This window comes from Bombyx mandarina, chromosome 13 (genome assembly GCF_030267445.1).
Source record: "Bombyx mandarina strain Sakado chromosome 13, ASM3026744v2".
Lineage (NCBI taxonomy): Eukaryota > Metazoa > Arthropoda > Insecta > Lepidoptera > Bombycidae > Bombyx > Bombyx mandarina.
In genome coordinates, this window is record NC_143220.1 from 7,504,214 (window position 1) to 7,527,318 (window position 23,105).

At 43.3% G+C, this 23,105-nt stretch overlaps 1 protein-coding gene across 6 annotated transcripts; it reads right to left on the bottom strand.

Annotated features, from left to right (window-relative positions):
* Positions 1-2,000: 2,000 nt before the first annotated feature.
* On the bottom strand, positions 2,001-23,078 carry LOC114241206 (transient receptor potential-gamma protein). Of its 6 annotated transcripts, none has more exons than XM_089732614.1 (19): positions 22,667-23,077; positions 21,522-21,634; positions 21,409-21,454; positions 21,101-21,237; positions 19,019-19,387; positions 16,271-16,804; positions 15,570-15,804; positions 13,530-13,667; positions 12,981-13,120; positions 12,244-12,490; positions 11,247-11,373; positions 8,926-9,121; positions 8,027-8,218; positions 6,761-6,802; positions 6,336-6,519; positions 5,980-6,210; positions 5,709-5,859; positions 5,289-5,628; positions 2,001-5,198 (listed from the first exon to the last, which is right to left on the bottom strand). In XM_089732614.1, exons 4-19 carry the CDS (start codon positions 21,218-21,220, stop codon positions 5,025-5,027), a joined length of 3,420 nt encoding a protein of 1,139 aa, XP_089588740.1. In that variant the 5' UTR covers positions 21,221-21,237; positions 21,409-21,454; positions 21,522-21,634; positions 22,667-23,077; the 3' UTR covers positions 2,001-5,024. The 6 variants fall into 6 exon arrangements, with proteins under 6 accessions (XP_089588740.1, XP_089588741.1, XP_089588738.1 ...); XM_089732615.1 differs by having other exon boundaries at positions 5,980-6,189; positions 22,667-23,074; XM_089732612.1 differs by having other exon boundaries at positions 2,001-5,628; positions 22,667-23,078.
* Between the last annotated feature and the right edge of the window lie 27 nt (positions 23,079-23,105).

Sequence of the window (23,105 nt, forward strand, 5' to 3'; positions counted from 1 at the left end):
AATCGAATGTTTGTGTACAAAGCCATTGATAAAAATTTTTTTTTTAATGATTGATGGATTACTAATGGACCGGAGGTCTTTCCACTGAGCAAAAGCTCAGCCAGGAGGGGTAGGATTAGCTAACAGTTGCTCGAGCGCTTCCAAGGGAGAGTAACTGCTTCACGAATAAATCTACTACCGAACCGGAATCGCGACCTGCTGAGAAGATCCGACGAGAAACTCAGCGGTAGGTTAGGTTGCACGTCCCCACGGTTGCCGGGGTTCTTACTCCTAGTGCTAGAGTTTAAGGCGTCTAATGCATGGGTTACATTAGTATTACTGCTGAGCCTGACATGAAACAATGTCAGAATTCTTAGATTATTATTTAGTGATTTAAAATATAAGAAAGGAAAAAAATCGCGAGAATTACGTGTCGCATACTAATTCGAAATTTACTTTAACTGTCGGAGCGTGTAGGGCACACACGCACATGCACGTTTACGTATAGACTATAGATAATTTACTTTATTTCATTTCACTTCGTCGTTTTCAGGGAGTATGACGCGCTCCGGAAGTTTGTAGCTCTGAACAAGATAATTAGTCTCTATAAAAAAAATAAAAAAAATGGTGCGTGTGCAACTTGGTACATGTGAAAAAAGTGGAACTTGAACGTACTTCGACCGGCCGGTATGCGATCAATACCGAACGAGTCCTTAGGATTTACATAATAATATTTTTAGTGATAATTTAAAACGTTGGTTTTCTTAAAGTACCGCTCTCTGTAAATATTTCAGAAACTAAACAGTTCACACCGGTGACCTACCGATTTAGTAGTTTATATGAAATCCAATAGATGTCGCTAAACCAAATAAACCTAACTCACTTTGTCCTTTCCCTCTCTCAACAGTCGAGTGGTTCATGAAGTGTATCTCCCACTTCGATAAAGCGGCACGACATGAGATTCCTGTCATCGTGGCCGCTGGAAACTACACAGCCGATCCTGCGAACCAAATGGTAAACAGTCGACGTCGCCCAAAACACGTCATCTGGGATCCTCCCGGTCCACTAACGGTGCCTTTAGGTTCCACAAGCACCGGTCATCGTTCTCGTTGGCAAGTAAATTAACCCTGATTAAGCTCACTGAGTTTCTCGCCGAATCTTGTGGTGGTAGATTCTGCGAAGCACTGCTCTTACTAGGGTTCGTGTTAGAAACATCGTCAGGTTTGAGCCCCGTGAGCTCACTTACTAGTTAAGGGGCCGCTGAAATAGCCTCTCCTAAACCATCAACTTAGATGGGAATAAAAAAAAAGGTGTATCTTTTGTCTCTAGCCGTAACGAATCTGTCGCGAGTTTGATTTTACTCTCAATGCGCCTAAAGAAGTTTAACTTCAACAATCGTAAAATAGATGAAGCTGCAAGTGGAAGTAATAAAATCATCTAATCATAGTTTTAACTTCATTGACGACCGCAGCCCGCGCGGCCGCGACCCTCGCGACAGCCGCTACGAGTATTTCAGCTCAAACAGCATCACTGTGAAGTTCTACTTGGTTGATGTACGCATATGTATTTATATATTTATGTTAGCGCGGACGTAGTTCTCCTGTCTGTCTGTGTGTTATTGCTGCGGGTACGTCGGGCGCGTCGTTGGGATATTTAGACATCCGATTTTTTTATTTATTGCTTATATGGGTGGACGAGCTCACAGCCCACCTGGTGTCAAGTGGTTACTGGAGCCCATAGACATCTACAACGTAAATGCGCCACCCACCGTGAGATATAAGTACTAAGGCCTCAAGTATAGTTACAACGGCTGCCCCGCTCTTCCAACCGATTACTACTTCACGGTAGAAATAGGCAGGGCGGTGTTACCTACCCGTGCAGACTCACAAGAGGTCCTACCACCAGTAAAAATCGACATCTTATAATATTTGCACTAAGGTAGGTATTTTATTTCTGTCTGTGAAGGACCAAACTGATCGATGTTTTGCGAATAGGGATTGCATTGAAATAAAACAAACAAATAAGTAGTGCTTAATTTATTAAACTTCGCACCGTTATATACAAATACAATGTATAAATAAATAACAACTCTTTACAAAATATAATCGTGAGCGGGTCGGAGCCCGTCGCGACGTACAACTAAACAATGAAGGCCTCGTGTCTCCCGGACCAGCGCCGGGCACAACTATTCATTATTCAACTATTACAAGAACGAACAGCTTCGCCAAATGCACCGATAGTCTTAGCCATAGAGCTTAAAATTGAAACATTAGGTACTTTACACTGCAGTGGTGGTAAACAGTAGTAGCACAGCCGGCGGTTTTTTCCGATCAAGGATATATGCTCCAGCTGTATTGGGGATCAACTGATAAAATTAGGACAGGCTATGCCCCTCCCCCACGACAGTAACCACCAACGCGCCGCCATCGGAGCGACGTGGTCGGCAGCAGGACTGAGTGACCTTTGCGAGGACGGATCCGGTGCAACTTCAAATATATGCATTCGTATAATTTCTTAAAGCAATCAAAATCTTATCTAATGTGTGAAATGTATATTCCTGGTTTTTTTCGTACTACATGCATCAAGCGTCGTAAACCCGACTGCGGGAACTTTTCGTAGTTGTCGGCATTTAAGAAAAAGTTTTAAAATACGATAGAGAGATTGCAGATGGCGACATGTGACTTCATCTTTTGTGATGTCATCGATGACGCCACAGGATAGATATACGTCACATGCACTAATATGAACACTATTACAAATGCCAACAATAATATCAAATCTCTTTGAAGTTCTTAAATGAACATAACGCTCGAAAAATCGAAAAATTAGTTATTAAAAGATGAATTTGATTTTCACTACCTAATCATAACTATTACAGATAATAATATCCGCAGAGATCCGCATGCCGAACACATGTTACCGCGTACAGATAGGTATATAGCATAGTGCACTCGGGAAGCTGTTCGACTGAAGACAAACAACGACAAACATGTGTGTTACATACAGAACGATATGTGTAGCGAGCCGTCGCCCCGCCACCCTATCTACTAATTAACTCCGTCTTGTGGAAACGTAGGTACTTTACACTTCCTAACAAAACATGCAGCTAATGTTATCCATTAAATTTAATATGGAGTTACAATTCAAAATTTTAATTAGTTTAAGTAGGTATTCAATCGTCTGAGAAGTGACTTAAAATCACTATTTGTGTTATTTTTGTGTTTCACATTAAAGCAATACAGCAATACCTTTTAACCTCAAACTTATCATCGAGGTTTTTTACTACAGCAAATAAGTTACTGTCAAGTACAATTGCGTTCGTTCCGACAAGGTTCAAATACAGAGTCTAAGTTCACGGAGGGCGTAATGATACAAAATATTACATCAATAAACATTAAACAATTGACAGTCGCAGAAACAGAACAATCTAACTGCTACCAGCTCCTGAAAGCTCCTGAAAGGTGCAAATGTTTGTTTGGCAAGAACCGGTTCCAACAGCGGTTCAGATTTCGAAAATCAACCTTCCGTACTCACTCTGTGTGAAGGAATTTTACTCTATAAAGACCTGACCAAAACCCGACTTTGATCAATCATAACATAATCATTAGATACATCATAACGCCCTCTACAAAACCCACGACTCCGCCTTTGAACACTAGCATAATTTCCTAAATAATTCACTATATCAAATAATTATAGTAAGAAAATATGTCCAAAATTGTATTCCCTGCGGCTTAAGTATACTTATTGTGTGAAGTGTTAAAGCATTGCATCTACACGTGGCTACGCCGTGCGGACTTGTGTAGGAGGCGACAAGCTCGTGGGTACTGGAGTAGTTCAGTGCAGGAACAAATGCATTTCGTTGTCTATGGTTGTCACCCGACTATACTTAAATATGTAGCATATAATCTTGATGAACTTACCCTGATCGGTTCGGTGACAGAGGAACATTATATCAGATGTCGTTGATGGACGCAATATTGGTGTCAATGACATCGGGAGCTAAAGTATCACAGAGCCCGCTCCTGTCCTCTATTCTAAGTACCTTATAATGGGACTGTTACAATCGTGGTAATGCGCGTTGTACGGAGAGCGCATCATCAAAATCCCTGTGTTCAGCTCTTAAGTCTATAAATGTGCGCGCAGACATAGTAACTTATTGGAAAACTTTCATGGAACACATTATCAAGTTACATTTCTATCTTATCCCTTAAACGTAAACTTAGCGTGATGTTACCTTGAAAACGAAGTATGTATTCGAATAAGTAATAGTTCTACATTTCATTTAGGGCTCGATTAACGTGTGAAGGAACATTGTGTGTACGGGAGTGCGTTTAATTCGGTGTTACAGTAAATTTGTCCAAAAGTGCGCGGCGCTGCCACGCTATCTATAGGTACTTACTTCATTTTCGAGGCAACACCTCGCTCTCACGTCGATACATTATTTATTTTCATGAAACGTAATAGTTTATAGCCCTTATGAATAACACGTATATAATATCTACCTACATTCAAAATTCAATTTGTATCTACTTAACTAATTGGTGTTCAATAAAATATGTCTTCGTTAAAACTTCACAGGAAGAACTACCTAACGTAGATAAATATATTTTTGTGTATAAGTTTAACTACAATAGTATAATTTTATTATATCATGTGTCATAATTAGCTACACAGGCTATAGCGAGTGCAGGCTAACTGCTCGTGGAGCTTTACAGGAATATTCGTTACTAAGTGCCGCCGGTGCCGAGGTTACTCAAATATTTATATTTTGTGATTATTTTACAGTTTGTTTAGCTAGACTGACTTCATCCTGCTGATGCAAGTTTCGCAGCACGACTTAGAATTATCGTTCTCAGAAACGCTGTGCAGTACGACTTAAAATTATCGTTCCGTTCGACATAGGTATATATTGTTAGTTATACAATTTATTTTAAGGTTTTCGAAATTTCAGTAACCTCGTCGCGCACATAAAATGCAAAGTGGCGTAGTGACATTGACCAACGCGCAAACGGGTGGCTCGAGGGTTCCGCCACAAGCGACCGCTAGAGCCAGCCCGCGGAGTGGTGCGGCGCGTGGCCCGCCAGCGGCGTCACGCCCGCCAGCCGCGCCAGCGCCGCGCACCGCCCGCACGCGCCCTCCGCCTCGCCCGCCCCGCCCCCCGCCTCCCCGCCGCCCTGCGGCCCGGACTCGTACCCGCACTGGCCGCAGCCGTCCCGCTGCAATGAGTGACGACGTTCCCTTTCACTGACCCGGCCGTCCTCGCGCGGCGCCGAATCGAAAGGCCCCACATTCGAAACCGACATTACCTTGTGCGCTTCGTCATCGAGGCTGGCCAGCAGCGGCTCCCGGCTGCCTCCGCGCACGGCCACGCTCTCGGCGGTGGTGGAGGGCGACACGGCGGGCGGCGGAGGGGCGCGGGGTGGGGCGGCGGGGGGCACGCGAGCCGGCACCGAACTGGCGCGCTGCAGACTCTCAGGCGCCGGAACGGGCCGGACCGTGACTTCGGGCCGCCGGGAATCTGAGAATTTCTTTCGCTTCCGCTTGAGGGCCGCCAGTGCCGTCAACGGATGCAAGGGTCCACTCCGAGATCCCGTCCGCTCCGGACTGCGCTGCGAGTCGCTGCCCGACTCCGAAGGCTCGCTACCGCTGTCGAAAAGGTTTCGACGGAAATTACATGCCTGTGTTCATCTTTCTTAAATCGTGCATCCAAATGGAGAAACGCTTACCTTGGCGACTGCCGTGCGTGATCGCAGACAGAGTCCTCAGAGCGCGACCGGCCGATGAGTCGAGACACACGGGCCGCCCGAGCGGCGTCGATGATTGTGCCCCAGCGACGCTTGTGCTGCGGCTTGCGACGCGACGCGCTCATCCCGGCGCCTACGGGTGCAAATTATTGTTTCGGTTTGTTCCAATTTTATATAGGACAAAGCAAGTGGTAGTAAAGCAATCAATAGTCTTGAATTTAGATGTCGAAGAGAAGGAAGAGCGCGTCCGCACCGGGTCCGTCGCTGAGGCTGGACTGGGAGGCTCGCAGGCGCGGCCCGAGCAGCGTGGACAGCGAGTAGTGCGGCACGCCGTGGTCGTGCTGCAGCCAGGACACGGGCGACATGAACTCGTCCACGGGGGCCAGGGACCCGCCCGGGGCTATGTTGAATCCCTTCATGAGGCGTCGCTCCTTCTGACGATTCTTTTTGCCGCCTCCGCCGCCTGCGCGTAACATCATTACTTCTAAAAATGCAAAAATCATAATTTGTAAACAAATCGTTCAATTCCATCGAAACTCAATTCCGGAAGAGGAAACAATTATTGAAAACTATCTAGGGATCCGTCAAGGACAGTCGAACGTGTTGTACCGGGAGCTCCCGCGTTGGCTGTGGAGGTGTTCATCCCGGAGTTGCGCAGGATCTCGACGAGCTCGCAGCGGAAGGCGGAGACGTCCTGCTTGATCTCGTTGACGTCGTCCTCGGTGACGCCGCCGCTCTCCGCGCGCCGCTGCTGGACCGTCACGTAGCGACGCACCAGGTTCCGCATTATAGCCTACGTAACCGCATCTCATCTTTACAACTGTTCACACATTTCATAATAATTCCTACAGTGCGATTATTGAACGAGAAAGTTCACAAGAGAAACAGAACAAAAAAATATGTCGAATCTTTTTTTCGTTATCAATTAAGTACACGTCACCGCGTGGGAAGACCGTCGTTGGACGAGTCGAGTCACCCGCGGCATCAACATCATACTTCAAATTCTTTTTGTTTTATAAAACAGACGTGCGTACCTGATATCGAAAGTCTCTCTCATTGGCTTGCTTCACCTTTCTCTGCAAAAAATGAAAACGGAATAAAAAATGGTTCATGGATCAAGTGCAGCAAATAACAGATACCTACTTGGCAGAGATCTGTTGTCTCTGACCGTAAAACTGATAGAAAACACCATTATTAATATTTTCTGCTAGAGAAGCGCCCTTTAAACAAAACTTAGTTGCTAACGCGACTAAGTTTTTTACAGGCTTCTTCTATTCTCAACCACTACTTCCATTCGTCTCAGATACAGGCCCAGGGAACCAATGTCTAATAAAATGTCAAGCTTTAAGCAATAAATTTCCAAAATGATGTCACAAATGGTGTCACATTGTTCACATGGTATGATGCCTATTCCGCCTATTCATGACGAAAACCGAATCCATTTAATAATTTACATTGATACGTAATATAAGTTAGGCTGGCAATAAATTCTAATTTTAAATTTAAATTTGAATTTTAACCCCGAATAAACCCTTGCGGTCGCCCGAAAACTAAAATCAACAACAACGAATTAAAGGCGATAGTGGGAAGCTGACGACACTCAATATACCGTTGAGTTAGCAGAAGCATTCTACGCTAGCATCTAAACAACATTGGTCCATTTACTTCAAATTGGTAAGGAGAAAAACCTGATAAGTGCGTGCCTCGTGAACTAGATTGGTTAAGGTATGCCTTGTATTGTTTAGCAGATACAGAAACGAAAGGACTATACAACTATAAACCGCTTTTCACTTGCGATGAAAAATGGATTCTTTTTGATAATCGTAAACAGTCATCGTGTTAATTAACCCCTGGTTCAGCATCTAGGAATGCCCAAAAGGAAAACTTATCCCTACAAAGTCATGGTCACAATTTGGTGGTTTAGTGCCGGTATAATTTATCACAGCTTCACACGTCGCAGCGGAACACCAAATGGCACTAGCATTATTGGGGACGCGTACTGTGAGGAAATGGACACAATAATCTCCGGCCAGCCTTGTAATCGCTCGTCTCCGCTGCTCCTGCACGACACCACGCGACTTCATACAGCCAACAGACGTTGTCCAATCTACAAGAGCTACACTTAACCTACTCACCAGTCACCAGACCTTACGCCGCCCGAATTCTACTCTTTCCAAAGGTTGGACAACTTCTTGGCAAATAATGGTATCGATGCATGGCATATTTGAATTCATATTAAACGGCAACTTCATAAGTAAAGACCTATATATAATAATATAATATGCAGTAAGCAAATGTACCCTAATAGTCCGCATGTGTTCTCGCTTGGCGCGGGCGTGCCCACAGAGCCGGCGCTGCAGCCACCGCCAGGCGTACAGCAGGGACTTGGGCGAGGGCAGCACGTTGAAGGGCGGGGGCGCAGTTCCACCCTCCTCAAAGTAGCTGATCCACAGCTTGCTGCGGGCGAACTTCCATTCCACATCTGCACGCTCCTACAACGTAGATGATATTTTTGAGATTTCATAAAAGTCGTCGTGGCCTAAAGGATAAGACGTCCGGTGCACTCGTATCGAGCGATGCAACGGTGTTCGAATTCCGCAGGCGGATGGTACCAATTTTCCTAATGAAATACGGACTTAACAAATGTTCACAATTGCCTTCCACGGTGAAAGAATAACATCGTGTAATAAAAATCAAACCCGCAAAATTATAATTTGCGTAATTACTGGTGGTAGGACATCTTGTGAGTCCGTACGAGTAGGTACCACCACCCTGCCTATTTCTGCCGTGAAGCAGTAATGCGTTTCGGTATGAAGGGCGGGGCAGCCGTTGTAACTATACTGAGACCTTAGAACTTATATCTCAAAGTGGGTGGCGGCATTTACGTTGTAGATGTCTATGGGCTCCTGTAACCACTTAACACCAGGTGGGCTCGTCCACTCATCTATGCAATAAAAAATAAAATATGAAGGATCTTTGCTTACAATAACTGCATCACCGGAGAATGTCGTGCAGTTAAATGTTTAATTCATAAATGTAATATGTCATTAATTGTAGGTAATTTTGTAGGTTACGATTTATTTTTTCCTGTTATTAAGATGTTATTCTAAAGTCATTCCCGTATCTAAGAAAGCTGTCTCTGCGACAACGAGCAAGTTATTATAACATGTATCGGTTACATCGTGTTGCTGGCACTTACGGATATCAGCTGATAGGAGTGGTTCATCATGGCAATGAGCAAGTTGAGCAGCACGATGACGTTGATGACGGCGTACGTGCCGAACATGAGCATCCCCCAGAACCGCGTGAAGATCTTGATCCCGTCGAGCTCGAACGAATCCAAGTCCACCAGCCCGAACGCAGCCCAGAACAGCGTCTGCATTGTCTCGAACAAACTGAAAGTATACATAACTTATATTTTAAAACGGATCGCTGAATTATTTCTGTTAATTTTATTAAAGTTTATTTAAAAAGTTTAAACCGTTAATACGACACTTCCGCTCTGATTGTACTATACTCGTAGGTACATACTGGTTGTCTATAATAAACTAATTTGATTGAACTGAGTGAAACTACAAAAGTATTTAGTACTTTAAATTTCACACAGGCCGGTTTTTCCATCCATCTTTCTTATTTGAGCTCCTCAAAGTAGCTGACGAAATTCAACAGTTTAGAAAGATGTGAGGGTAGATTTCATGACATCACATCACGTCACAAAATTCACGTGATGGAGTCTATAGAGGACAGTCACATCGCTAAATCGATGGGCCGCGAGTTCGTCAGACAATTCAAGTAAACAATCATGTTGGCTTAGATAAATCTAACATATAAATGCAAAATAGGTTTATATTAAAATAAAGAGAACATTGCGTTCTGCAAAAATTATTCGAAAAAAATTGTAGCCATCATAAACACAAAGCGGCCGCTCCTCATAATTCGGTCAAATTGATGTGACGCGACCGTCGCGCGCTCGCCTCAGCTGCGAATGGAACGATCAACATAAGCACTAGTATTATAATAAACATAATTCATTTGAGAATGCTAACATAAACAGAAATCAGATGGTGAAGTAGAATGAAGCCTAATAGAGTCGGGTGGCAGCGGGCCAAGCGGCGGCGACGCACATCAACTAAATAATGACCCACGAGCGCATTATGTAAATCTACCGAGCTGCCGAGCTGCCGAGCTGCCGAGCTGCCGAGCTGCCGGAGGAGACCGCGCGGGATCTTGCTGGCTCTTTTATTTCACGAAACAATACTTTTATTTTTGTAACTTTTAAAGTAATGTAGTATTTCTTATATCTTCTATTTCTGATATAAAATTTATACAAAAATCAAAATTAAAGTATAGGTGTTTTATTGCATAAACGGGTAAATGAGCTGACGGCCCACCTGGTGTTAAGTTGCTACCGGAACAAAACAAAACGTGCACCGCCAACTTGAGACTTAACGTCTGTCTCAATTGTACCTATAGTACTCATCGGGTTTGAGCTTTACTCGTATTATGTAATGTTATTCAATTATCATGGAAATCGTTCTTAAACATAAAACTCAGTACGTATTTCATTAGAAAAATTTGTACCGGCCTGCGAGATATCAACCGGTATAGTCCCAGTAGTAGTAGTTTTATTTTTCCAAATGGAAAGGCAAAGGTTTCACACCACACAGCCTAGACTTTTATAGTATTTTTTTATGAAATATGATATTATGAAATGAAATGAAGCTGATTAATTTAATATGAAACATGGCATGGCATGAAATGAATTGAAATGAGATGAGATGATAATTATGATATGGGTATTTTTATGAAAAATTATGAAATGGAGTGAAATGAAGAATTTGAGACATTAATCAACTGGGATAAAATTAAATTAAATGAAATGGGATGAAATATAATCTCAGTAAAATGGTGGTCGTTTATTGAGATTTTTTCAATGGACTTTTTGGAGGATCCCGAGAAGTTACGTCGAACGGCTTTGTTTCATTTTCCCACATTCCGGTATACTCCCATCGCACGATGCACCTGACGTTTTCTTAAGTTAGGACAGCTTTTTTAAAAATTCTACCCACAATTTTCAAAGTGCAAAATTCTGCCTAAAATTTTATAATAGCTAAACAGCAGCTAACGATTTCTTAAAAACTGGTGGGACAGTAAACATTTTAAGAAATCGTTCGACTTTAGCTAGTTGCTACTTTTAACCGCCCTTTATTTAAATATAATATTAATACTCTCATGCGTTATGTAACTGCACCCTCCTAGCTCCCCTGACCTCTTATTTTTTATAGCAGTAGTTTAGGTAGTTTTGATTTTAAATGGCCAGTTATTCTCAATGAGAGCTTGTCGGCGCAAGGCTGATAAATCTTTAAATACAATAAAACAGACGTTGTGCCGACCGCAGTGAATGCGATAAGAGTAACAATAATATATTTTAATATTGTATTATTAATCCTTTTTTATATTATATATTTAATAAGATTTTAATGAATATATTGAAATAATAATGGTAATAGATTGATTTACTTAGCAAACCGTCTCCAGACGACACAGGCGTCCGGGTCGGGCAGGGTGCCGTTGGGCGTGAGCGCGGTGCCCACCGTGCAGCGCTTCTTCTCCATGTCCGCGTAGTACCACAACAACTGGTTTAGCCCTGGAAATATTGACAGCTCCATGAGAACTGAGGTTCATGCTCGTAATAAACTAACTTGCTATATTATTTGAGTGTGTGTGTGTATACAATGTGTAGGGACCACAAATGTCACCATAGCAACTAATAATTATATGTATGTGTTAGCGGTAATATATTGCAATGATGCTACGTCAGTCTCGGGATTGCTGGGCTGTCGATAGCACGTTAGGTTGTAATCCCAATATACGTTAGTCATTTAACTGAACACGTGTCTTATTAATCCTTGCCCGTTATAGAAACTCAACAAATGCTTACTTTTATACATATTATGTATGAGAGATACCTTTCGGGATCAATAAAAGGGGAGTTCTTTATTCGGGGTTCTATGTAGTGATGGATATATCGCAGCATGAAGGCCTCCGCCACTCCAGAGACGTGAGGTCGATATTTCCTAGGAATAACGTCTACCTTCTAAGGACCAGAAGCCAGCTGCTTTGCCCTAGAAGTAGGCAAGGCGCCGATGGTGCCTGTGTGGGTTCACAGCAATCCATCGTCGGAAAATAACCAAAATTATAAATTTTACGAATCTGATTTTATTACACCATAATACTCCTTTATCGTGGAAACTATTCCTATTCGTAAATACATGTTACGTACGAGTGAAATAAGTAAATGAAAATATAATTAATTATGATGTCACATAATTATTTAGTTGAAAAAGAGAGTTCTCGTATCCGGATTCAACAACGACATCGGAAATCACGAGCAACGTAAAGTTAATAAGTAAAATAATATAGTAAAACTGCGGGTATTAGGCACTTGTCTACAAACACTTATACTTGACGCTACAGCTAAACTATGAATTTCCCTGAGAGTAAATATTAAACTGACCGCATGAGAACGCAAATATGACGAGTATGTCCAAGACAAAAAACTTGAGGATGTCCAACACCATCCGACTCAGCGACACCTGCAACGGACCGAGGTGAGGGTTCACGCTGAAGATGTACACCAACTTGAGACTGCTGAAGATGTTGGCGGCCGAGAACAGCCCTTCGGAGAGCAGCATCGGGTCCCAAGCGTCCCACTTCTCGCGAGGTTGGTTCCACTGCAGGCCCATCGCCATCTCGCGACGAACCTACCGTTCAGAACAAGCCTTAGGAAAATTTTACATCATGAATTAAATCCATTTTTATTATTCGTTGTTTTCGCAATAAGCTCGCAAAACCGCGATACAAAGTGTTGCGGAGTAGTTTTCTTTTCTCAAAGATTGGGGGATCCTGTCTGACTTGTAATTAGTTAACATTTTCAATTCATTATTGCTACCGCTGCCATTCAATCTTTACCCCAGAAGTTGAGGGCAAATCTTGGCCATGTCATTCTTCTGGACAAACAGTTTTATTTATTTAAAAAATAATATTAATACAAAACTGATTACCAATACTAACCAGTGAATTGGTAAAATATTAGTAACCACCTGTGCGGGTTAACAGTCCACCCTGGCATTGGTGTTTACCGACCTGAAGACTACAAGGGTAACATTCATTCACGTAGACATGTCTGTTTGCGATGTTCTGCTTATATCGCAGGTATGTGAGTGTACCTGCCGGTGCTGCCGACACGCGTACCTGGTAGTGCGAGACGATCCTGAGCGCCACGGTGGCCACGTACAGCGAGTTGGTGACGAAGTCGATGACGTTCCACATGTCATGTACGTACTCTCTCAGCCCCATGTCCCACAGCTGCTTCACTTCGCTCCAGATTAAGCCTGCACGATGAAAATATTTTGCTCAGTGTCCTGTTTTACAAAGGCTTGAAAGCCCAGTAGTGCAGCGGTGGGCAACGGATTGGCTCTGCCCTTGGCATTGCTGAAATCTATGGGCGACGGTAACCACTCACCATCAGGTGGGCCGTATGCTCGTCTGCCTACAAAGGCAATAAAAAAAAATAAAAAAGCATGTTTTTTTATGTACCAAGGTGATTGCCACTGTGTTCGTGAGACACGGCGGTAAACAATGATTGCATCCGAATAAAACCTACCTCACCCTTGAGACAGGAACGCTTAAATGACTCGCGGTACTATAGGACTAGACAGCGGTTCAAATCCGTGCGGATGCGTACGTGCACGCACGTGCGTGCTGATCCTAGAGATCTAGAAGTAGCTAAGTAGTTCTCACCGCTGACCCAGGCGAGTATGAGCCACTCGACTATGGAGGGCATGGAGCCGCGCCGGGAGAGCGGCTCGTCGTGGGAGACGTCCCACAGCAGCCCGCCCGGCGCCGTCTCGATGCGCTGCGACGCCAGGATCAACAGAACTTGAACAATTATGCATTATTTCCCTTTAATTGTATAAAAAAATTAGTGATTACTGGCTCTGACCGCTAACTTCGGTAAAGCGGCTGACTAGCGTTGAAACCTTTATCTGCACAATCAGTTTGCTAATCGAAGTTCTTCTGCCCCGGGATTAATTAACGAGTTAACATAACAGATACCTTCCCAAATTAATATACATTTTTTATCGCTAAAAACACCGGCCGACAAATGAAAATTTTTTGAAAGTTGTTTGTATTTGAGCCACAAATATCACCAATTTATACTATTTTAAACACAAAAACACCTACATATTTGCCCTATCACATCAGATTTTTTTAAAAGAAGGAGAAAGCATTTTTTTCAAAATTTCAAGAAAAAATCTATAATCATATTACAAAAACATATATTGGAACATTTACAAAGAAAACATTGAGTCTAAACCATGCTACAGTACTATTTAGAGTGACATCTTTTACGTTTCGCGACAAAATTACGTCTGGGTGTAGTTTTTTTGTGAGTATCTTCAGTAATATCACGTGTCAGTGACCAGCAGTAATCAGCCATCATATTCACATTCCATTGACCTTGGTACCTTGTCTCCATAGTTTTTATGTCCTGATGAAACCTTTTTCCCTGCTCTTCACTGTAATCACCAAGATTATCAGGAAAAAAGTCCACATGTGAATCTAGAAAGTGGAGTTTTATGCCCATATTACACCCCAATTTTTGTTACTTATCCATTAAGCTTGCAACCTTATTTTTATAGTCGGGATGTTTATTATTTCCTAGAAAATTGTTGACAACATCTTTGAACGCCAGCCAAGCATCTGATTCAGTGTTATTCATTCATTCATTGGCATCAAATTTTTCATCAGCCATCAAAGATCTGATTTGCGGTCCATCGAACACTCCGTCTTAAATTTTTGCATCAGATAATCTTGGAAATTTTTCACACAGGTAATCAAAACTAGCATTGTTTTCATCCAATACTTTAACGAACTGTTTTATCATACCGAGTCTGATATGAAGCGGAGGTAGTAAAATTTTTTCAGGACTAATAAATTTTTTTCATATAACGTTTTTTGTTCCTACTTTGAGATTTTTACGAGGATTCCATTGTTTTTGTACGTAGTGCTAGTCTCGTGCTCTACTGTCCCACTCACACAAGAAGCATGGAAATTTTGTAAATACTTCGATCAATAAGTAGTATTATTGATCGAAGTGTAAATAAGTAAAAAAAATATATAAAAAAATTATATAAGTTAAACGTAAGATTTTTTTTATATAAACAATAATTTCAGTAAAAAGTTTATAAACAAAGTAACTGTAGAGGTGTATTTGCATGTAACCTGTTTCGAATGGGTGTGTCGTTGTTGCAACTAATATATTTCCTCACGAGAGGTCGCACGATTCGAGAAAAGAGTGCCAAAATCTAAAATATAATTTATTTTAATCAAAAAGTTTAAAATAGCCAATGTCTTAACTTTTTTAAAAACCTGATGTGATACGATAAAATGAGGTATAATTTCGTGATCAGCACTACCAAATTAGTGGAAAAAAATAATCAGAACTTGAACAAGGAAAATGATGTCGGCCGGTGAAATTTATGAATTCAGGAACAGCCCGTTATCCACTTAAGTTACCAGAATGCACAAGAAAACACAGTTTTTTGGTTATTTGTTCGACTTTGAGTGTTCATGCGTTCCCCACCAAATTGAAATGATTTTTTTCATAGCTGCTTGCACTACAGCTCTTAGTGTGGTCACATCATTGCTTAAATGTATATGCCTATAGATGTAGCTGTATAGATTATGATTGCGAAATAATTGTAGGATACGCTGAACTGACAATCCACGCATTACGGGTTAAATAAATAGTGTTATTTGCAGATGTGTGTGACTCACATAGAAACATAAAGTAACTGGCGGAGTGGCAGAGGAATTTGATGAAGGGCTTCCTGAGCGTGCGTCCGACGGCGGAGTGCGGCGCCGCGATGTAGGCGAGCGAGTAGAGCGGGAACATGGCGCCGATCCGCACCATCTCCGCCGCCTGCAGCAGCATGTTCTTGCGACGGAACCCGGGCACGCTCTCGTACCAGATCGACGCCAGCAGCTGCTGCACGTTCGGGTGCGCCACGAACTGACAAACGCAACACACTCGAGCTATGTTCACCACTCGCAAACGATAACTATACATATCGCACATAAGGTGCTATAAACTCACTTATGCATTTTTTGTTAACACTGAATGTGTGTATGAAAAATTACATTTTTTAATAGTTATTAGTGAGACGAGAGAGATGTTTGCTTTTACTGATGAAGTTTATAGTTCATTTTATTTCTATAGCCTATATAAGAATTATATAATAAGATGTTGAATTTTCTAATGTTTCTCTTGAAAAATTACATAATTTGCATAAGTGACGTTATCGCACCGTATGTGCGATATTATTGTATTTAAAATAATATCAGAATTTTCTCTATTAAGGTTAAAAAAGTAAGGAGCTATATATTATAATTTCAGATAAATGTTTTCGTAAGCTGAGACAAATCAGAATTATTTTATTATTAATTACAATGCAGTATTATCGCAAATTGCAAATTACCTTCTTTTGTCGCAACTTGATGGCAAGCTTGAGCCGCGACAAGCGCATCCGCTCGGGAGCGCCTGGTTCAGTGAGCGGTGCCTGAGGTGAAGCACCCTTCTCGTGATTCAGCAGGATCTGAAGTTCATTAGACGTCCGCGTGTGATCCAACAGTGCAGTCGCGAACTCTTGACACTGAACGCGCAGCTCCTGGTATTCGGTTTTGAACTCATGTTCCAATGCGGACAACCGGCGCAGCTCCCACGACAGCTCGAAAGCGGTTAAAATGGGGTCCTTGGAGGATAGGGCGATGAGCGAAGGGGAGGCGAGCGCGCGATACGCGTTGATCCTGGAGCGGGAGTGTCGCAGCGAGTCCTCGCGGCGGGAGCGCACGCAGTCGTCGCAGCCGCAGCGCACGTCGTGCGGCTCGGGCAGCTGCGCGCCGCGGTCCAGCAGCAGCTTGATGATCTCGTAGCTGTCCCGGTGCGCCGCCAGGATCAGCGGCGTGATGTCAGACGTAAACGTGGCCGTCTCCGGCGGAAGCGCCTCCCAACTCTGTCCACGACACGTTACAAAGTGTTTATTGTTTTTAAAGTCTCCGCTCCTCAAAAGGAAAAAGGGGAACCCTTATAAGATCAGTTTCTTGACCTGCCTGTCTGTTTATCTGCTCGAAACAATTTCTCAGTCAACACATTATATAGATATATAACTGGTTTGGCCATAAATACTGTTACATAAAAACTTTTCTTTTTTTCAACTTTTTAATTATTTTGAATTTGGAACATGTATATTATTATATTTTTTTTGTTGCTATATGGGTGGACGAGCTCACAGCCCACCTGGTGTTAAGTGGTTACTGGAGCCCATAGACATCTACGACGTAAATGCGCCACCCACCTTGAGATATAAGTTCTAAGGTCTCAGTATAGTTACATCGGCTGCCCCACCTTTCAAACCGAAACGCATTACTGCTTCACGGCAGAAATAGGCAGGGCGGTGGTACCTACCCGCGCGGACTCACAAGAGGTCCTACCACCAGTAATTACGCAAATTATAATTTTGCGGGTTTCATTTTTATTACACGATGTTATTCCTTCACCGTGGAAGCCAATCGTGAACATTTGTTGAGTACGTATTTCATTAGAAAAATTGGTACCCGCCTGAGATTCGAACACCGGTGCATCGCTCAACACGAATGCACCGGACGTCTTATCCCTTAGGCCACGAAGACTTCAATTTAATACAATATTATTTTAAAAACTTCTTTCGATTTTGCGCCATTTCACATCTTTTTTCGTGTTCATTATCAAATTACAATAAGGAATTGGGTGTTAAAGAAAATAATATTGCAGTGATTGCCTTTGTAGTGGGTATGAAGCCGTCGGTCATATTCCAGACACTTCAACAGTTAGGTATCAGCCGTATGATCATATATCGTACTATCAATAGATACAACAATGAAATGTAGTTCCCGCTGTGTACAAGTTACGGGAATGTCTGAAAATATGTTCTATTTCCCTGAACTATTTTTTTTATTTGCAACATTACTTTCAGAGCTACCGTTACATCTACATTGACCGTTAAGTTGAAAACTTATTGGAGATACAATTTTTTACCGTAAAGTTAAGTTTGTCTTTATGTATCATGCAAATTGAGATTGCCCAAGTCGCTCATGATCGCAGCGATTTCTGTATGTAATTAAAATTAATTTATCTCTTAAATATCTATCTATATATATAAAAATGAATTGCTGTTCGTTAGTCTCGCTAAAACTCGAGAACGGCTGGACCGATTTGCCTAATTTTGGTCTTGAATTATTTGTGGAAGTCCAGAGAAGGTTTAAAAGGTAGATAAATATCATCGCACCTCCCGCCATCGGAGCAGAGTTCATCCATATTATCTGGAACCGCTGCGTTAATCGACAGTGCGTTTCCACAGATATTTTTTGCCACGTACCATCCGGCTTTGAAATGAACTCCCCTCCACAGTGTTTTCCGAGCGCTATGACATGTCCTTCTTCAAACGAGGCTTGCGGAGAGCACTTTATGGTAGGCAGCGGCTTGGCTCTGCCCCTGGCATTGCTGACGTCCATGAGTGACGGTGACCACTTACCATCAGGTGGGCCGTAAAAAAAAAAGAATTAAAAAATAATTACAATTTTGTTTTCCCTTCGATGTCCCCTGTCGGAAGGATTCCTTTTGTTTGTTTTAGTTTTAGTTTATACTAAAGTTTAGGTCTTTTATTTATCGATTGAGGCACTACGAAGTCTGCCGGGTCAACTAGTTTTAAACAAAAAAAAATAGTAAGTACTCCGCTGTTACAAATATGCTGTTATTGTTGATTGTTTCGTCTTTATTTCATTTCGTCACATTCCTCTGTAAAGTATAAAGCCTTGCTTCTGTTCGTCCAGCTGGACGGGTAAGGGCGCACAGAGTCCGCGCAACTAAATCTTGTACGAGTGATAAAAATCAAATTGTATTAGTATGTACCTATACATTTATTTGGATGTTGTCTATTCGTGACACACGCACAGCACATGCACCACACTAGGAGGGTCGGAGCCGGACCCTCAGAGCGCAAGTTTTACTCACACTTTCTCGGTTTTTTCGTCTACGGTAAACGAGCTAGAGGCTCGTCTAATCGTAAGTGATTACCTTTGCTCACGGAAATTGACAATGACAGACGCACACAATACAGTGCCCTCAAAATATATAATTATGAATATTGGAAGGCATTGTGGTCGACATTGCGTGTCGGTACATGACTCACGTTCGGTTCGCCGGGCTTCCTGGTCCGCTCCTCGTGGTCGAGCAGGGCCTCCACGGCCTCGACGAACTCCTCGGAGATGGCGTGCAGCAGTGCGTCGCGGGTCTCCACGCCGAACTCGAGGAGCAGCTCCACCATCTCGAGGTTCTCGTTGTCAATGGCCATGAGCAGCGCGCTGCGTCCGAGCGGGTCCACACAGTCGACGTTGATGTGTCCGGTGTCGCGGGCCCGCTGCAGCACGCGCCGCGTCCCCGCCACGTCTCCTCGCTCCACGCCCAGCAGGTACTTCTTCTCCTCCAAAGACAGCACGGCCATCTCCTGATGTGGTCGAACCACATTTTCTTCTTCCGTCATCCCGTGGATGCTGTGCCGCTGTTAAGTTAAATTGTTAGTATAGTAATATGGAAGTAGTATTACAGAATATGCCTATTTTAGCTGATATCATAAACAAACGAAGAGTTTGAGAACTAAAGGAGACACAAACGGCGCCGTGCGCGCGTCGACACTTATTGGCAAGACTTTCGTGTCGCAAAGCCTAAAAAAATAATTAAATTGATCCCCCTAGGGGAATTCCTCGATAGTTATGGTTAGTGAAATGAGCCGGGGACCGCTCGTAAATGGAAATTACTACACATTGTACTTACACGGTCACAAAAATCAATAGCTAACTCAAATGTAATGACTGCATACCTATAAATATTCAAATACGGTAACTCCTCTAATCGGATTCCTAATCGTGTGGCGTTTCCATCACCGAGACTATTTCAAGATATCCCGTAAAACCCTCGTCGTGGTGAACACACTTTAGTTGCGATGTTCGTCAACTTCCCGAATACTTGATTACAAATAGTGGGCGGCCGCGAGCCTGGCTCCGCTCGTAGGGCGCACCCGACCCACACCAGCGCGGTCATCACTTCTCTAACCTTGGCGAAAACTAATGACTTCGGATAGATCTATTGGCTCTTATCTTGTGTTATTAAAAACTATCAACTGCAGACATCGTACGATGCGAATAAGAACGTCTGATGAATCAACATATGAATCGATGGTGTCGCATGTGGCCCCAGCCTGAGTCGCTGGCGCTCATTATGCAAATGGGTCGCGGAGGTCGGTCGGGGCGGCGGGTAGCTTCCTAGCGCCGCCTCCGCCGCTTTATCATTTCGGGTACTCATTGTTGGCGGCGGGACCGTCCGGCCCGGTACACCTCACTAATCTACAGATGCGCTGCACCTACGGATGCACGGATTACTCTATACTAACTCTACACATAGAGTTCACCACTAGTATGAAATGTGAAATTTTATAATTATTCGAATCATCCGTGAGCTAATAGTTATGATCTCCCTTGGTGTGTTCTAGCGCTGGTTCCAATCTCATATTTGGAAGATAGCTATGTACTACTCTGAAAATTAGGATAGATAGAAGTAATGCCGTTGGGACTACGATTAGGTACATGTGTAAAGCAGAACGCTTATTTGTTGAATAAATCTAAACATGTACTCGACTCTGCCATGAGTATAAAGACACTTTAGTTATATTGTTATCGTCTTATTGATTGTACGAAGGTGTGTCGAGCTCTCGCTACAACTGGTCCCTCACAGCGACACGATGAGAAATCAATAACTCGTTTTCGAAGACAAAATACCTACGCCTGCGACAAAGAGTTCCCGATAATCTCTCGGGTCCAACTTCTATACGAAACTAATCTCGAAATACGGCGCGTTGCAAAATGAAAGAAAAGCTTGTAATGTTCGTGAGCGACGGACGATGATACGGAACCCTTACAAATTGATATTAGGAGTTCGGAAAGCGTTAACCTCATTCAGAGAATCACGTTGAATCTAACATTGCCTTTCGGTACGTGCCGTGGTGTATTTTTAAACTTTATCATTGCACACTTGTACATGAAGAGCGCGCGATTTGCTACGTCACGTAAATGGAGTTTATTATGAATCGCCACAGCATTGTAGCTGCACTAATCTTAGCAAGCTTACGAGAGCTTCCCACGTTACAACCTGTAATGGTACTGATGATAAGCGAAGTATATGTTCACGACTGAAAGGCGGTTTAAGGGAGCGGACGTACCTTAACCTTGCTGTCGAGCGGGCGCGGCTCGGACGCCAGTAGCGCGCCCATGTCCACGCGGCAGGTGGAGGGACGCCGCCCGTCAGCACTGGAGCCGCCGCCGCCACTGCCGCCGGACATCTCGGAAGCGCCGCTTTCTGCACAGACAACACAACGAGTCACGGCGGCCGCGCCCCGCGCGAGCGCAGCCGCCGCGTGCGATGTCGAACCGGCGTCGCTCGACGCCCGCCCACGATATATTTAGCCAGGGCTGCGAGCCGCTGCGTTAGCGTGACTACGACGCGCTGAGCTCCACGAGGAAGACTCACCGGCTCCGTCGGCGCCGTGTGCGCCATCCCGCGTCCGCTCCGTGAACTGTAACAGAGAGCCGCGTCAGCCGGGAGGGAGAGGGCGGGAGGAAGGCCTCGAGAGAACTCCTCACCTGCACGCGACGGACGCGGCGCGCGGCTATCTGCCGCGACTGTCGGCGCAGCGCCTCCAGCCTGTGGCCGCCGAGCCTGCGCTCGCACAGACCGCGCTCTCCGCTTCTCCGCTCTGAAAGACCGACTCCGGTTCAAAGCTCCCTATTTATTATTATATTGCATCGTAAAATGTTTTCGGGTACGATCCTTTACGCGTTGCTCGTAAATTTTAAATGCTAAATTTGAATACTTTCAAGTTAAGTCTGACGTTCAATGTATTATATTTTCTCGACGAATAAATGCGTTCTGGGAATCAGGTAACCCTGAATTTAATTATTAAATAATTTTGAAAAGTTTTAAATCGCATAAACTAGTCCCGTGTAGTAATTTCTACCGAATTATAACGAATTATGTCTTCATAATAATAAAATTAATGGAAACATATGGTATTAATCACAGATTTCTTTAATCCAGGTCGGCGATGTGAACAGCCCTCGCATTGTTCATTTGTATAATAGTAGTTATTATAATGTAACCCCATGAATACCTACGTTTACATTATAATAATTTGACTTCATGCGCCGAGTTCGGCATAATTCAGATTATTCTAATAGATTTGCTAATATTCTTGTACAAAGTAGACGATGTCTGAAGCTGCTTACGTCAAGTGTGGATTGCGAACTGCTCAGCTGTTGCAACAGCATGCACAGCGTACAGCGCACAGTGCTATTCACGATTTGTCGTATTTTCGAAATTAGGCCACCAAATGCATCTTGACACTGTCCTGGGGCACGCTAAACGTTTCATTAAAATATAACTCTTTGATATTTGTTACAGTCAGTTTCAGATTTACTGTAAAAAACTAATATATCCAAAGGTTTTAATACTCCAGATTAATTTATTAGATATTTAATAATAACCCAGAGGTTTTTGCACACTTTATATTTACGAACATAACGACTTGGTAGCTAAAGCATGGGCGACAATTACCCGTTACTGTCTACTGAGTCGTTCGCTTGCCTGTCTGGTTTTGAGAAGAAAAAATAACGATGTAACTATTTTTTCAATCGTCACCAAACGGCAGCAGCTCTACAAAGTGGTCTTTTGAATTAAATATTAGAAAAGATACAAAATATTCTTGATTCTGGGAACCAGCACGACTTACTTTACAAACGACGAAGGCTCAGCTTTTGGCGCCTTCCATCTTGACGTATCCGCTATCAGCTATAATACTATCTACATATTATTATTAGGTGTTAAAAATTCAAAGAAACTACAATTCTGCACATCACTGTCTTCAGGTCGGTATAAAAGCTTCCACAAAATAGTACCGGTTTATTAGTGGTGTGTTGCAGTGATTTGTTTACATAGCGACGCTGGCGCCCCGAATGTCCACCGGAACGTAAGAGCGACACTTTCCGGAGTATTGTGATGAATCAGATGCGAGTATGCGAGGAGAGTGAGAGCAGGGTGCGCCCTCGGGCGGCGGAGGGAGGCGCGCGACTGGCGTGTGATCGGTCGACACTCGACGCTCGTAAATTCTATTTCGGCGGCGGCACGTGGCGGGCCCGAGCGACCCGCGCCGCGCACTGCCGCCGCCGCCG

Bases quoted from the DNA above. Each gene is read 5' to 3' on its own strand.
- LOC114241206 (XM_089732612.1), bottom strand. From the start codon at position 21,220: ATGTCCGGCGGCAGTGGCGGCGGCGGCTCCAGTGCTGACGGGCGGCGT. The intron at 19,388-21,100 runs GTACGTCCGCTC...TTAACTTAACAG, and splicing joins CGCTCGACAGCAAGGTTAAG to CGGCACAGCATCCACGGGAT. The intron at 6,520-6,760 runs GTACGCACGTCT...GCGGTTACGTAG, and splicing joins AGAGAGACTTTCGATATCAG to GCTATAATGCGGAACCTGGT.